The sequence below is a fragment of the Lissotriton vulgaris genome, chromosome 7 (genome assembly GCF_964263255.1).
Source record: "Lissotriton vulgaris chromosome 7, aLisVul1.2, whole genome shotgun sequence".
Lineage (NCBI taxonomy): Eukaryota > Metazoa > Chordata > Amphibia > Caudata > Salamandridae > Lissotriton > Lissotriton vulgaris.
This window is the reverse complement of record NC_141695.1, coordinates 605,986,955-606,002,863: the sequence shown is the minus strand read 5'-3', so window position 1 is coordinate 606,002,863 and position 15,909 is coordinate 605,986,955. Positions and strand designations below refer to the sequence as shown.

At 44.5% G+C, this 15,909-nt stretch overlaps 1 protein-coding gene across 7 annotated transcripts in view; it reads left to right on the top strand.

The window, feature by feature from the left end:
- The first annotated feature begins 9,647 nt into the window (after positions 1-9,647).
- The window catches only part of ITGB4 (integrin subunit beta 4), a 304,508-nt gene continuing 298,246 nt past the window's right edge, over positions 9,648-15,909 (top strand). For all 7 annotated transcript variants that reach the window (XM_086930744.1, XM_086930743.1, XM_086930741.1 and 4 more), the window contains exon 1: positions 9,648-10,176. In XM_086930744.1, coding sequence (XP_086786870.1) covers positions 10,136-10,176 — 41 coding nt within the window. In that variant the 5' untranslated portion in view covers positions 9,648-10,135. The remainder of the gene's footprint in view (positions 10,177-15,909) is intronic.

The following is a 15,909-nucleotide window of genomic DNA, read 5'->3' as shown; positions in this document are numbered from 1 at the left end:
TTCCAATCCTCTCAGGGGGTCCAGTCTATTACTTCACGTAATAGACCACGTCCATTATTGATATACATTTGGAATTTCCTGCTTCGTCAGGCTACTTATATAAAAGCACACCCAACTAGACCGCTAACTGTGACTCTGTTTCCTTCTTTGTGCACCCTGATTTCAGCAGGCTGACTGAACCGCTGATGAAGACTGCGCCAAATGATTGATCTTCCTGAAGGCAGCTGGTGGGGAGGTATTTTTATAGGAGCCTACACGCCTAAAAGTAAAGTGAAATGGTAAAACCCTCTGTTTTTACCAACTGAGATGCCATGGATATCTTGCAACAGAGGCAAAAGCAGTGAGTAAAGAGATTGCATGGTATCAGAAAGGTTCCAGTGGGGCCAGAAATGCTGAGTGATGTTATAAACCCAACGTTTTTGTTGTTCTTGTCAGGAAGGACTCAGATTGCCGCTGTTAGGAGTAATAATGACCTAGTAACTATTAATCATTAACCCCAAATTGTTGTCTCACTTTTTGTTTTGAATTATGTTCCTAACTGTTACAATGCGGTTCAACTGTTTTTATAAAAAGCATTGTAAAGCGCTCTGATATCCTTCGGGATCAAGTTTGCGCTATATAAAACTTTATAAATAAAAATAAAAATAAAATAAAATAATGTTTTATACAACATTCCCTGATGGTCTGGGGCATTCTGGGACAGGTGTTGTGGTGTTTGGACAAAATATTTGGTTTTAAATATCTTATCTTGGGACATAAATATCATTAACAAAATATAATTGCTGCAAAAATATCATGGGACAGAATATCGTTGGCAAGAATATCTTTTTTTTGCATGTAAGATTTTCAAGAATATTGTTGTTTTTAATATTGTTTTCTTTAATGTGGCTGTAAAGCATTCTTTTTTTAATTAATGTAATATGTTTTAGTTGATTTATTAATTTTTAGGTAGTAGTATTGCTAGTATAATTGCTACAATTTTTTTATATAGCTTGTAATTCTAAAGTATTATAGTAATTTATTTTTAAATGTAATCAGTAATTTATAGTGTAGCTGTAGGTTGTTGGATTTTGGGGTAAAAATATGGAGGGAGGTTAATTATAATTATATATAATTTAAATGTTGGGGAAATTATTGTTGTTGTAAATTACTTTATTTAATAGATTAAATAAATAGTTTGATTGTGATTGTTTTCAGTTTAATTTGTTAATTTTAATCTATATTTTAATTTTATTATTCGTAATAGTAAATTATATTATAGTAGTGGGTCATTGCCTTTTTGGGGGAATCGGATGGGACATTAAATAAAATGCATTTAATTTTAATGTTAACTTACTATTGATGTTAAATATTTAATTAAATATGAATTATGTACATTACTTATTTTTCAATTGTTTCGTTTTTGTAGTGTTTTATTTCTTCTAATTTGTATCTTAACTTTTATACGTTTAATACGCATGTTGTAGGGATTAGGGTGGGAGGATATTAAAGTTATAATATTTTGTATGTTAATTGTACTTTTACAATCAATTGATAATTATTTATGTATAATTTTACTGTTGTACTTATTATGTTAATTATTTGTTTTACTTGGTTTGTTAGTTAATTTAATGGTAAGGGGTTTTTTTAATTTTGAATGTGGATTGATTTTTGTCTTTGAATTGTATTTGTTTTTTAAGTATTAATTTAAATTAAATAACTTATAGCCTATTTTAAACTTTTCTCAATGATTTTGTAGTTAAGCAATTGAATGTTATCTCATTTCATTTTCTTTTTTAATTTTTCTTTTATATTTAAAAAATGTTTATTCTACTATACTATTTATTTTTTCTAGGAACTATATCCAATGATTCATTAGATATTTAAATATTTTTAGTAAATGATTTTCGTATATGTAATTACTTTGAAGACCAACAAGTTATCTTCTATTATTTAAACTGGAGTGGGAAAAGTAAATCTAACCCCTCCGAAGTCCTACACTTTCTCCATTGTTGCTTAGACTAGAAAGAGAATAGTAAACCCAACGCCTCCAAAGTCCAAAACTTTCACCACTGTTGCTTAGACTGGAGTATGAATAGTAAACCTAACCTCTCGAAGTCTAACATTTTCCCTGCTGTTGCTTGGACCTTAGACTGGAGTGGGAATAGTAAACTTAACTTCTCCGAAGTCCAAAACTGTCCCCACAGTTGCATAAACCGGAGTTGATATAATAAATCTAATGCCTCCGAAGTCCAACACTTTCCCAACTGTTGCTTGGACTGGAATGGTAATAGTAAATCAAATCCCTCTGAAGTCCAACTCTCTCTCTACTATTTGTGAAAGTGGATTAATATTATCTTTTAATTATTTGTTTATTTTTAATATTGTTTTTTTTAATTAGTGTATTGGAATGTTTATAGTATTATAGGAACGTGTTTTTTGTGAGATTTAATATTTTACTATTTAATATATTAGTCAAATTATTACATTTTGTAATAGAACTGATTCCAATGTATTGGTTTACTTTTATAATATTTATGTAGTTTACTCAATTGTATCTATTGTGTATATTGTATATTAAATATATATTGCTTCACTTTATTTAAATTGTAATTTGTATATTTATTTTAAAATGTATGTAACATTTTTTATATTTGGTGTAAATATTCTAGATTAGGCAATATATTTTGTTTGTACATATGTTTACTAATTTTATTTTTATTTAACTCAATATTTTAAATTAAATGTATTTGAAAAAATATACAATTCTTTTTCTTTTGTTTTTAAAATTACATTAGAGTTTGGATGGATGTCTTTGTGTGTGTGTATATATATGTATATATACATTTAATATATATATATACACACACATATATCCACTAGTTATTTTGCATTATATTAAATTATTATGTGTTTTCAATATATTACTTTCAAGTGTATATACATTAAAAATAAAAATATTTTTGGCTGTTTTTGGACGATATTCCATCCATTATATTTTTGAGTCAATATTTCGGTCAATTATATTATATGTATAGGAAAACGATTTTTCTAACATGACATTTTTGTCAATGATTGTTTTTATCACAGTATTGTCAGAGAACCAGTGCTGCAGCACTGGCTGACAGCTTGCGGAAGGAGGGAGGGTGGAACTGTGCTGGGCACTCAGCTTTTGAGGAGTCAGGAGTGTCCCTCATTGAGGGCCTAGATCGGTTTCTTTCTGTGAAGCCCCCTTTCACAATTTCAGTTTTAAAGTTATTGTTGGCAACAATTGTCGATATGTCTGTTCTCGGTGGCCTATGCACCAGGCAATATGCCTTTTCTTTTATCTTCTTCCGATTTACCTATCAGTTGCCATCAGCACTGGATCTACTGTATTCATTAGATCTGTCTTATTAGATCTTGTCCCTGGTACAATTTCGGTTTTGCTTTCTATTTCTGCCAGCACTGCTGGTTTGGCATTGTGTCTATTATTGTGAAGAAAATTAATTCTCAGCACTTGACATCACATATGCATATCCATTGACACTTGAAGAATTGTCACAAATTAATTTCTATAATGTATAATTCCACGTAGAACTTGATGTTTTTATGACTTAAAGCCTTGAAAAAGTCCTTAAAACAGGGTGAAAGAGGTGTGTTGGCGGTTGTGGTGTATAAAATAAAATGTGCTGGTACTACTTCAAAACAAAATGGGGCTATCTTGCACGAAACCTCAGCCTTCCCTGATGGTCTCCTGGGCGCAATCACAGATGTTACAATCCTTGATGGAAACTGATGTATCTTTGGAGATCTCAACACCTGCTCAGATTAGCCTGAACTGCAGCAGACCTCACCCCTCCAAACTAACCTTAAAGAACTTGACTTCCTTCATGTAGTCACTGGGTCCACGCACTCTGCTGGCTACATTCTTGACGCAATCTTCGCCTCAAAAGGAAATATGTCAGTTATAGGAAATAGTCCCATTACCTGAAACTGTCTACATGTTGGAACAAAATCGTACCTACAAGGGTTGGAAGAGTGTGTGCTCCTGTTCTATGTTGCACTGCTAGGGAAGCCGTTTTATATATCTACGGGTTTTTGACATGTTGCCTCAGTTAACTGAGGGCCTCTGATTTAAAAGGATTGAGACCCCAGAATCTGGCTCTGCAGTTGGGGGGCATCTAAAAAGCACGCCTCCTTTTGAAAGTGACTTCATCTCCTCTCACCTGGCTGAGAGGAACCGGCAGTAGTAGAAAAACTCACTTATAATAATGGTAATAACACACCCTTTTTGCCTGTGTTTCCAAACATAGATGTATATCTAGAATAAATCAGTTTGGAACAATAATTCAAAAGGTTTTCGTGTGTTCTTTATGTTTTTTCCCAAAAGTTCTTGATTCCACACAAATTAGTACAATCACACCCCCAGTGAACGTGTTTTGTTTTAACTTCGAACTTCTTCAGGACTGTAACATAATACATAAAAATGTATAAAATATTTATACAACTACAAGCTTAAACACAAACTATTTAAAAGTAGCAATATGCATTCAGCCCATACCCCAGCACCTTAAACCTAACAAATGTGTGTTTGGTTTATTTCTTAAAAAACTATGACGCAAGTTAAAAACATACTATAACATAATACATAAAAAATTATAAAATATTTATACAACTACAAGCTTAAAGACAAACTATTTAAAAGTAGCATTGTGCATACAGGCCATACCCCAGCACCTTAAACCTAACAAATGTGTGTTTGGTTTATTTTTTTAAAAACTATGACGCAAGTTAAAAACATACTATAACAAAAATAGACTCTTGAAAACAAGACCCAAGAAATAAAAGCCCAGACGTGAAGTCCTGTAAAGAAAGCATAATATCGATAAATTACAAATTACAAAGATTTCTCAAGCAAAGATGAGAGAAAAGACAGACCCTTATACCCTTACACCAGCTATCCACGTGTAGTGTGAGAGTAACATCAGAATCACAAGTATATAACATTTTATGTTCAGGCAATCTATTCTTGAGCACCATTTAATACAGCAGGTGGCATAGAGATTAATATATGGTCAAATTTCATAATCGCATTAAATCCAGCTATAACTTCTCATATCCTGATTCCATAGTCCCCAATATATTATCCAAGTCTTGGATTTTATAAGCATCACAGAATGACGGCGATGAAGTGGCTCCTGTTAGATGGAATATAATACAATGCATAAGTATATTGATTTTTGTATCTGATAACCCTATCTCCCAACCAATGCGTTGCAGACAATACCACATCTTACATACACACACAATTAACACTAATGACCCTTTTTGCCTTGCGCCGTCAGTGGAGGGATACTCACAGGCCGCAGCGTCTCCTATTGAAAAGTCTGCTAGTGCCCCCAGGTCCTTCACTCCATCCATGTGGGATATGGGTAAAAAGCGTGGGTTCATAGTGGATGTTGGAGGTAGGGTGAGCACAGCATGTGTCTGTTATGCCTTCCTGCCTGGGCACAGTCATCTATTTCGGGGTCCTGTATGTGTCCATGGGTTTATAAAACCCAGAGGTTAGGTTCTTTCGACCTGCAGGCCGTCCTGGAAGTTCCCCACACCTGCCCCAGAGATGTTGATTGCAGATAGGCTGTGGTGGCTCTTGGACAGGAAGAGGAATATCCTTTCTTTGACTTCACTCTGGAGTAAGCACTGAAAGATTGCCGCCCCTTCCCTCACGGATGGTTTTATAGACTGGAGTCAGGATACATTTTCCTTCCCGTTGTAGTTGAGACTTCTGTTCCATGTCAGGGCCGGCTTAGATCCTCCCCTGTTCCTGCTGCATTTGGATGATGAAGGGTGTGGGTGGCACCTCTTTGGATTTAATAAAAAAGTCGTGAACTTTCACAAAACAGCTCCAGGGAGGATGTTCTGAAAACCACATCAACACGCGACAAACCTGATAGGAGGAGCTCCACAAAATTTGAAAAGAACAGAGAACTGATCAGTCACTCTGCTCTGGGAGCCATGGCCTTCATTGGCCAGTGCCATGCCCTGCACAGTAGCCTGGGAGAGAAGACATGTGTTTGGCAGAGCTGCAATCTGTGATTTCCAGCCTCCTTTTCAAGGTAGGGACAACCCTAAATCAGGGCATGCAAGGACCGCTAGCCACTGCCTGGAAGTAGCAGGAACTTTCTGCTGGATCCAGGGAACTGTTGGACAAATTCCTGATCACGAGTTCTGCGTTCCCATCCTAAAGAAGCTAGGGCTTGACTAGACGGGCCGGTCAACTACAGACTTACATCAACTGGACGGTTTCTGAGTAAACTTGTTGAACAATCAAGTTTTTCAGAGATCTCTGCCTTTCTTTTAAAAAACACACAGCCTTCCTGCAGACAAACAGGATTCCATCCTGGAAGAGGCACAACGTCTGCATTGATTGATAGCTGCAACTTTCTTCAGAATACCAGGGCACACATTCGAACAGAGTTACCCTCTCAGGTTGACCTCTCAGCAGTTTTTGATACTTTTGAACTACAATGGCTACTCCAGCGAGTAAGTGAACAAACATTGCTGGTTCATCCATAGGACAGGACCAACCTCATGATATCCAAACTCAGACAATCAGCTCACACCCTCGGGTCCAGACAGGACCTCCTCTTAATAATTCCTGCTTTTTAAAAGGCCTGTATTGGCGAGAGCTGTTTCTCTATAGAGTCCTGAATGGCCTGGAACGCTCTGCCACAGAGAACAAGGTGCATCAGCAATCACCAAAATGTAAGAAAGTAGTTAAAGAGATTGCTCTTCCAAGCCTGTCTCAGCTGCAAGATGTATAGGTTTGTACACTCAACCAGTGGGTCTGTCTCTCTGGCACCCTGCTTCCTGCTTGAGGGGCCTGTGCCCACTCTCGTCATTCAATTCACCAAAACATACAATCCAACCAGCACTCTTACAGCCCTACATAGCAAATGAAGCAGCTGCCATCCAGAAAGCGCTTTTGGGCCCGTCAGAGAAAGCAGGGCGCAATGCAAACTCTACTCATAAAAGACCTGCCCCACTGGCATGTTCACGAGAGCGGAAGGCAGAAGGGAAGGGTCAGCTTTTGACATATTTCACTTAAAAACAACAAAACCACTCGTGTTCAGAGCTGTCTCCTTTTCAGCTGACGAGGAGGAAGGCGGCCGTTCACCTGGGACTGATGCGCCGAAATTTGTCTTTTGCTGTGATTGGCTGCATTGCTGAACTTGACGCCTGCCACAGAACAAACGTACATCCTAAACAGTTGCTGTGCCGTGATATTTAATGTATGGGTGTGGAATTTTTTTACGTATCTTGAAAATAGTCTTTTGGCAATGCATACGTAAAGCGGACTGGCTGTGGCGAAAGAACAGAGGTGCCCTGGGTTCAATGCAGTGCAAAACAGTGAAGAGTGTTTAACTAAGTGGCAGTAACATTTAAAAAAACATCTACAGCTGGCCCTGGTACTGGGACGGACTCTCACCTTTAGAAGGTAGCTGCAGGTGGCCTGTCCTTGCTGTGTCGGTCCGGTACTAGTATCCCATGGTCAGCGGGTCTTCTACGGAGCCGACCTCAGCAGCCTTGGCTGGTCGTGCCATCACTGGCCGCTGGTTTCCACTCACACCGCCAGTGAGGGTAAAACTGTGCCCAGGCTGGGGCGCTCTGCGAAATTCCCGGCTCATTCCCAACAAGCGGTGAGTTCTTCAAGAAACTGAACACAATAATAACCAATTGTTTTTAATGAGAGAAAGGAGTGCATTTGGGGAATAACTCGACGTGAAATGGCATTGCTGTCTTTTGAGAAAGCAAAATGTTTTTAAAAGAATGCTTGGTAGCCACATTTCGCGCGATTTATTTTGTGTAATCGCGCGAAATTACGCGTAATTACATGGGGGCGCATCCTTCATTTAGACATATGTTTTAAAAATTCTATTCTTGTGTCCATTTTTAATGCAACGACGCATTTTGTGCTAACAAATAGTGCAAAAACAAAAGCACCACAAGCAACAGTTGCTCGCGTTCTGTTGTTCCCGGGCATTTGCTGTACATTTTTACAGTGAATGCACCATGGCATTCACTGTAAATTCATTATAAATTGTTGTTCATTTTTACAATGAATGGCTCATAATTACTCGACGTGCTGTCATTTTGAGAGTTTCAGGTACCAGCCATACCACTAAGATCCCGAAAGTACACGAATTACGCCTGCGTAATTGAAAACCATTTGGAATCTCCGACTCTTTTACGAATTATTACTATATACCACTAGCTTCAACAAGCATAGGCATAACCAGTAGATCGCCTTACAATAGGCCACACACCATGATAAAGGAAATCCAAACTAGTCAATATGACATGAATCTGCTGACAGACATTACATTGAAACAGTTGCAACAAATATCAAGTTGCCGTGCAGTGGGCAACCCTTTGCAATTGTGATCAGCTTTCAATTGCTTATTGCTGTATTTCAGTGCTTAATTGTTACTAATGAGGTGATAATGCAGTATTACTGTCAAAATGTGCTGCATCACACCGCATAATTTTCCTTTTCATCTCGCATAATTTTGTTAGTTTTGCCACATAATTTGATCCTGGCATGTCGCATAATTCCAGTGAACCTATTCTTAGGCCATCATCAATGACATTCCCCAGTGTGTGTATTTGTCTTTCCTAGAAACTTATGGCTGTGAGGTCTGTGCATAGTGCTCGCTGTGAACTAATTCGCTTTTAGGCGCTTGGTAGGGGTATTGAGGATGTGCATTAGGAGCTGGTGAAAGGTGCCCACCCAGACCACTCTAATCTAAATTTCTTCGCAAAAGTGTTGAACACCTCACACTGGCACCCCACCCGCTCCCTTGGCCTTGCCCCTCCAGCGGAGACTTTCGACGACTTCCGGGATACGGGCTTTAAGGCCGGTGCTGAAGGCTGCATCGACCCAGACACAATGGCTATCTAAGTCTGTCCTGAAGGGGAGGAAGTGTGCGGGGAAACGGACCCTGAGGGAGAATCGTAAAAGCAACACAGAAGCAAGTGAATGTCAGTGCCAGAATACCGCCTGCGCCAGGGAGCCTTGGCGCAGGCGGTATTCTGGCACTGACATTCACTTGTCCACAATACCATGGTCTTTGTACCCCACCCGTGGCCTTGAGTGGCCCTCCTGGGTGGGGCCTCCTGCTCGGCATTGTCCGGTTTAGAAGCAGGGGGCTCTTGGGAAGGCTGTGCCCTCTACCCTAAGGTTAATCCTTGCCACTCCCTCCGAGGTTCCTCCTTGGCACAATAAGCCTCAGTCCCTCTCTGTCACTCGCAGCAGAAGTCCCTCCCTGCGTTTACTCTCCGGGTAGCTGATTGTCACTCCAAGGCCAAGTTCCATTCCTGTCACTCCAAGCCGAGGTCACTCCCTGGCAATCGCGGCCGCGGTCCCTCCCTGCGCGCACCCCCGCCCCAGGTTCCTCCTTGGTACACTCAGACAGTGTTCTGCCCCTCCAGTGCTGTCCGAAGACGGGTGTGAGATGTGAAGCAACCCTGCCTTTTCAGCTCACAACACTTAGCATTGTGGTACTTGCAGTTTTCTATCGCTCTCCCGCTCGGGCGTGCCGTGTCCTGCCCATGCCTGCCTCGGTTCCTGGAGCGCAGGAGCCCGGCTCCCTGCCCACTGCTGCTCGCTGAGGGTGTGGTGAAGAGGTGGGGCGTGGGAGTGAGCGCCGCTGTGGAGGCAGAGCCTGCCAGGCCCTTCCTGCCTGTGCAGGTATGCGGGGCTCCCAGGCATCTCTCTCCCGAGAAGTGTTTACCAGCCGTGACTCACGGACCACTCACCTGAGCGCGCCTTAAAGACGGCGTGCCCTCCGCGGGGCGCAGTCTACCACCTGGACACCGACCGGCGGACGCCCAGACCCACACCGTGCCACCCAGGCACCCTCGCGGAGTGACTGGCGCCACCCGGTGCCGTGCCACCCGGACACCCATCGCCAGCAGCGTCGCAGCGCACTCTGCCCACCTGTCGACGCCCACCCCGTGGAACGGAGAGCAAGAGAGGTCTAGATTGGACAAGGAAGCTATACCCACTGGGAAGGGTGTGCCAGACGTCGGACCCCCGGGCAGGATACCAATCGAGCGGCGGGCACTGTGCCCTTCTTTGTTCGTTGCCACACAGGGGTGTTGGGATTTTTGGATGTTTTCGGCTGAGTCTTCTTTTCCTGGGGCATCGAAGAGGTAGGTGAACTTAATATAACATAGTACCTCAGGTAGCATAACAAAGCAGCACAATTTACAATACAACACAATACGGCATAAAACAATACAGCGCATAACACAACACACCACAGTACATCGCATAACGCAGCATAAGTTATATACCAACACATCGAAACATAGCAAAACACATCACAGCATATATAACATAACACAACATAACACGCAACAACATATAACTGCACAATGCAGCACAGTCTATACAACAGAGCAACGCATAATATAACATAGAACAACGCACAGTATAACAAAACATAAGCGCGTGGCACCCCCTGACCGCCGGGGTCATGGATTCTCATGTCTTTACCTCCTCTAGCTCGTGCCTACCCTTCCAGGTCTCCTGCTCTACCCTCGTAGCGCCCACCTGCCACGCTCGTAGCGCCCACCTGCCACGCTCGTAGCGCCCACCTGCCACGCTCGTAGCTACCCCCGTGTGCGCACACGCGGCGTGAAGCGCTGGTGCGTGTTGTTTGTCGCAGGATGGGCTTCCAGGTTTTCTGCGGCTGAGTTACTGATTTATAGACGGTTATGAATTAGATTTGGCTGAACGCGATAGAAGCAAGTTAATAGTGAGCTTGTGCGTAAAACAAAAAACCTGTAAAGTTTGCTGTGGTGCCCTGGGACAGCCATGCCGCCATGTTTACAGGGAGCGGCTGTTGTCAGGCGCCCCCTCCGCCCCTCCACGGGCACAATAGAAGAACAAATCTGGAAAAGAAGTACAGCGGCGCCCCCCCTGCGGCGGGAAGTCGGGCACTCGAGTTCACATGCCTTCGGATCTGAGCGGCGCACTCTGCAAACGCAGTGGCCCGCGGGCACCAGAAAACACTGGAGGTTGAAAAGAAAGCGGTCAAGTTCCTTTGAGGCAGCTCCAGTGCGCTGTGAACAGTCCCGCCCGTCGAGCCACAAACACCTGAACAAAGGCGGCATAGTTAGTACACGTCCTCTTTATCGGAAATACGAGAACTCCGTGAACTCCTGCACGGCAGGCACCTCGCTGGGCTAACACACCTGCTGCAGCCCGTGTGGCACAGGCTCGGAATTTAGGAATCATCCTTAAAACATAGTGTTGTTAGTGAGTCATGGCGCACACGGTGGGATTTCCCGTAAGGGGCAGACAAACTAAGTTCAGGTGGAATGGAAGGAATGCGTTTCAGCTGTTTTCTGGATTGTTCTGGTGTCAGAAGCGAGTTGTTGGAGGTGGTGTGACAGAGTTCAGTGGCTGTAAGTTCCCTGCAGAGATCCGCGAGTTCCCCGCTGAGAGTAGGCTCGGGTGTCGGTGCTGCTATGGGCAACTCAGCTTCATTCCTTCTGTATGGACACATTAAGTGCAATGGAGGTGGCATAAAGTGCACGAGAAGGTGACAATTCCGGCGGAGGCGGGCCCTGTTCTGGTGCCCACGCAGCAGTGGCCAGGTGAATAGGGTGGCAGCAGGGGCGGCTCTAGGCTCATGGTGACCCTGGGCAGGGAGCGTGGGTAGGGGGCCCCGGAAGAGGAGCGCGGATGCCAGAGAAGAGGAATGGGTCAGGGTGTTTGGAAGTGGAACAGAGCCGAGGCCGCCAAATCCCTGCCAGGGGCCGCAACGCAAATATGTATCCATCCTCAGAGGATTATTATATTAAGGATATATATTGGCGTGGTGGCCCCTGGGGTTTGGTGGCCCTGTGCAGGTGCACAGCTTACACATGCCTAAGGCCGCCCCTGATGGCAGGGCCCAGCGCACTCGACAGCATGGTGTGTGAGGGGAAGGGCACCTGGCCTGCTGCTGGGTACATTTTGTGAAAGTGTGTCGGCGCACTTCATCAGTTGTGCCCTGAGGGGAAAAGAACCGGAAGTAGCAACAGCACTGTACAAGGAAGTATCCGTAACTTTATAGAAAGTTACAAGAACACAGTACGGTGGGAGAACAGGGACAGAAAGCGAAGGTGCAGGAACCTTCTCCAGGAATAGTGACAGAGAAGATTTAGTTGGGGAGTTTTCTTGGCCGGCGCGCGCACACACACCCCTCAGCCCCTCTCCACAGGTTCAGCATAGGTACCCGAAGTGCAAAGTCCCAGTGCTGACAGCAGCAGTGCAAACTTCTGTTACGCACAAAGGACGTGCCAGTAGAAGGGAAAGCATCGCTTACATTCAGATCGCAGAGAAAGCAGCAGTGCAAGCCTCCCATACTCACACAGAACAGGGGCAGCAGCAATGCAAGCCTCCCATACTCACACAGAACAGGGACAGCAGCAGTGCAAGCATCACAAACACACACAGAACAGGGGCAGCAGTGACAAGCATCCCACACACACACAGAACCGGAGCAGCAGCAATGCAAGCATCCCACACACACACAGAACAGGGGCAGCAGCAGTGACAAGCATCCCACACACACACAGAACCGGGGCAGCAGCAATGCAAGCGTCCCACACACACACAGAACAGGGGCAGCAGCAGTGACAAGCATCCCACACACACACAGAACCGGGGCAGCAGCAATGCAAGCGTCCCACACACACACAGAACCGGGGCAGCAGCAATGCAAGCGTCCCACACACACACAGAACAGGGGCAGCAGCAGTGACAAGCATCCCACACACACACAGAACAGGGGCAGCAGCAATGCAAGCATCCCACACACACACAGAACCGGGGCAGCAGCAATGCAAGCGTCCCACACACACACAGAACAGGGGCAGCAGCAGTGACAAGCATCCCACACACACACAGAACAGGGGCAGCAGCAGTGACAAGCATCCCACACACACACAGAACCGGGGCAGCAGCAATGCAAGTGTCCCATACACACACACAGAACAGGGGCAGCAGCAGTGACAAGCATCCCACACACACACAGAACAGGGGCAGCAGCAATGCAAGCATCCCATACACACGCAGCACAGGGACAGCAGCAGTGCAATCATCCCATACACACACAGAACAGGGGCAGCAACACACACAGAACAGGGACAGCAACAGTGCACATGTCTCTTACACATACACACACACACACACACACACACACACACACACACACAGAACAGGGACAGCAACACACACAGAACAGGGACAGCAACAAACACAGAACAGGGACAGGAACAGTGCACATGTCCCTTACACACACACACACAGAACAGGGACAGCAACACACACAGAACAGGGACAGTAACAGTGCACATGTCCCTTACACACACACACACACACACACAGAACAGGGACAGCAACACACATAGAACAGGGACAGGAACAGTGCACATGTCCCTTACACACACACAGAACAGGGACAGCAACACACACAGAACAGGGACAGCAACAAACACAGAACAGGGACAGCAACAGTGCACATGTTCCTTACACACACACAGAACAGGGACAGCAATAGTGCACGTGTCCCTTACACACACACACACAGAACAGGGACAGCAACACACACAGAACAGGGACAGGAACATTGCACATGTCCCTTACACACACACACACACACACACACACACAGAACAGGGACAGGAACAGTGCACATGTCCCTTACACACACACACACACACAGAACAGGGACAGCAAAACACACAGAACAGGGACAGCAACAGTGCACATGTCCCTTACACACACACAGAACAGGGACAGCATTTGACACCGTCAAACATGAGAACCTACTTGAGCTGCTAAACACCAGAATGGGTCTATCGGGAACTGTCCTCAAATGGTTCACTTCCTTCCAACATCACCGTTCTCAGAAGTTCAAGATCAACAACGTGCTATCCCCAGCTGTGCCTGTTTCTTTAGGCGTCCCTCAAGGATCGTCACTATCCCCCACATTGTTCAACCTAGTCATGGAACCACTCACCACCTTGCTCCAAGCATCTAATGTACACTTTCATATGTACGCCGATGACACTCAACTCTACCTCAAACTACAATCCCCGGAAGACATCAAACTTCTGAACTCCACGCTCAAAAACACCCAATCATGGTTGGCCGATAATCATCTCAAACTAAATGCTCTGAAAACTGAGTTCCTTCTAATCTCACCTCCGGCGAAAATCTCCACCACTCAAACCTGGCTTAAGCACCTAACTGCATTCAATGTCCAACCCACCATCGTGGACTCCGTGAAATCATTAGGCATCACTCTTGACGCCAACCTCAACATGCAGCAGCATATCAACAAAGCAACTAAGGGAGCTAACTTCCAAATCAACACTCTGAGGAAACTTAAACCCTTCCTCCCAGCTAAGGACTTCCAAACTGCAGTTCAAGCCCTAGTCATTCCACACATAGACTACGGAATTGTGGCTCTCAGCAGACTCCCCCTATCAACAACAGCACCCCTAAGAGCCTCCTTGAACGCTGCAGCGAGACTTATCACTGGTTCTAGAAAACACTCGCATATTTCCCCTGACTTAAAATCCCTGAACTGGCTCCCTTTTGAAGCCAGAATACAGTTGAAAATTGCCTGTATGACACACATGGCTGTACACCACAAGTCTCCCAGCTACCTCACTCAAAAGCTGACTTTATCAGGAGGCTCGAGAAACAACAGAAGCACAAAGAATCTCCTCCTGAAACCTCGAAGATTCCGGAAGGAAAAAACTTACAAGCGCTCCTTCTCAGGAATGGCACCCAGGATCTGGAATGCCCTCCCTCCCGAAACCAGGCTTATCTCCTCCACTGCACTCTTTAAGAAAGAAGCAAAAGCCATCCTTATGGCTAGTCGCACTTGAACCCTTTTTTGGTTGTACCGAAGACTGTGCACAGACTTTGTATTATTGCTTATTCTGATTGTCCATTGTACTAAGTTGTTTATCGGATTATTACTCTAGTTTGTTACACACCTACTACCCACTACTATCTTGTACCTAAAAGTTTGCTTTTGCCGGCCTTTCTTATTGTCTACTCGTTCACAAGTTGTTTATCAGGTTACTATCCTAGTTTGCTTCCCACCTTCTACCCATTACTATATTGTACCCACAAGTTTGCTTAATCTCCCGTTTGTTTCCCTTACCCCGTATTTACTGTAAAGCGCTCTGATATCTGCAAAGATCTTGTCCGCGCTATATAAAACTTTGAAAATAAATAAATAAATAAATAAAGCAACAGTGCACGTGTCCCTTACACACACACACACAGAACAGGGACAGCAACACCCACAGAACAGGGACAGGAACATTGCACATGTCCCTTACACACACACACACACACACACACACAGAACAGGAACCATAGCAGTGCACGTGTCCCTTACACACACACACAGAACAGGGACAGCAACAGTGCACGTGTCCCTTACACACACACACAGAACAGGGACAGCAGCAGTGCATGTGCCCCTTACACACACACACACACACAGAACAGGAACCGTAGCAGTGCACATGTCCCTTACACACACACACAGAACAGGGACAGCAGCAGTGAAAGCATCCCATAAACACACAGAACAGGGACAGCAACACACACAGAACAGGGACAGCAACACACCCAGAACAGGGACAGCAACAGTGCACGTGTTCCTTACACACACACACACAGAACAGGGACAGCAACACACACAGAACAGGGACAGCAACACACATAGAACAGGGACAGCAACAGTGCACATGTCCCTTACACACACACACACAGAACAGGGACAGCAACACACACAGAACAGGGACAGCAACACACCCAGAACAGGGACAGCAACAGTGCATGTGTCCCTTACACACACACACAGA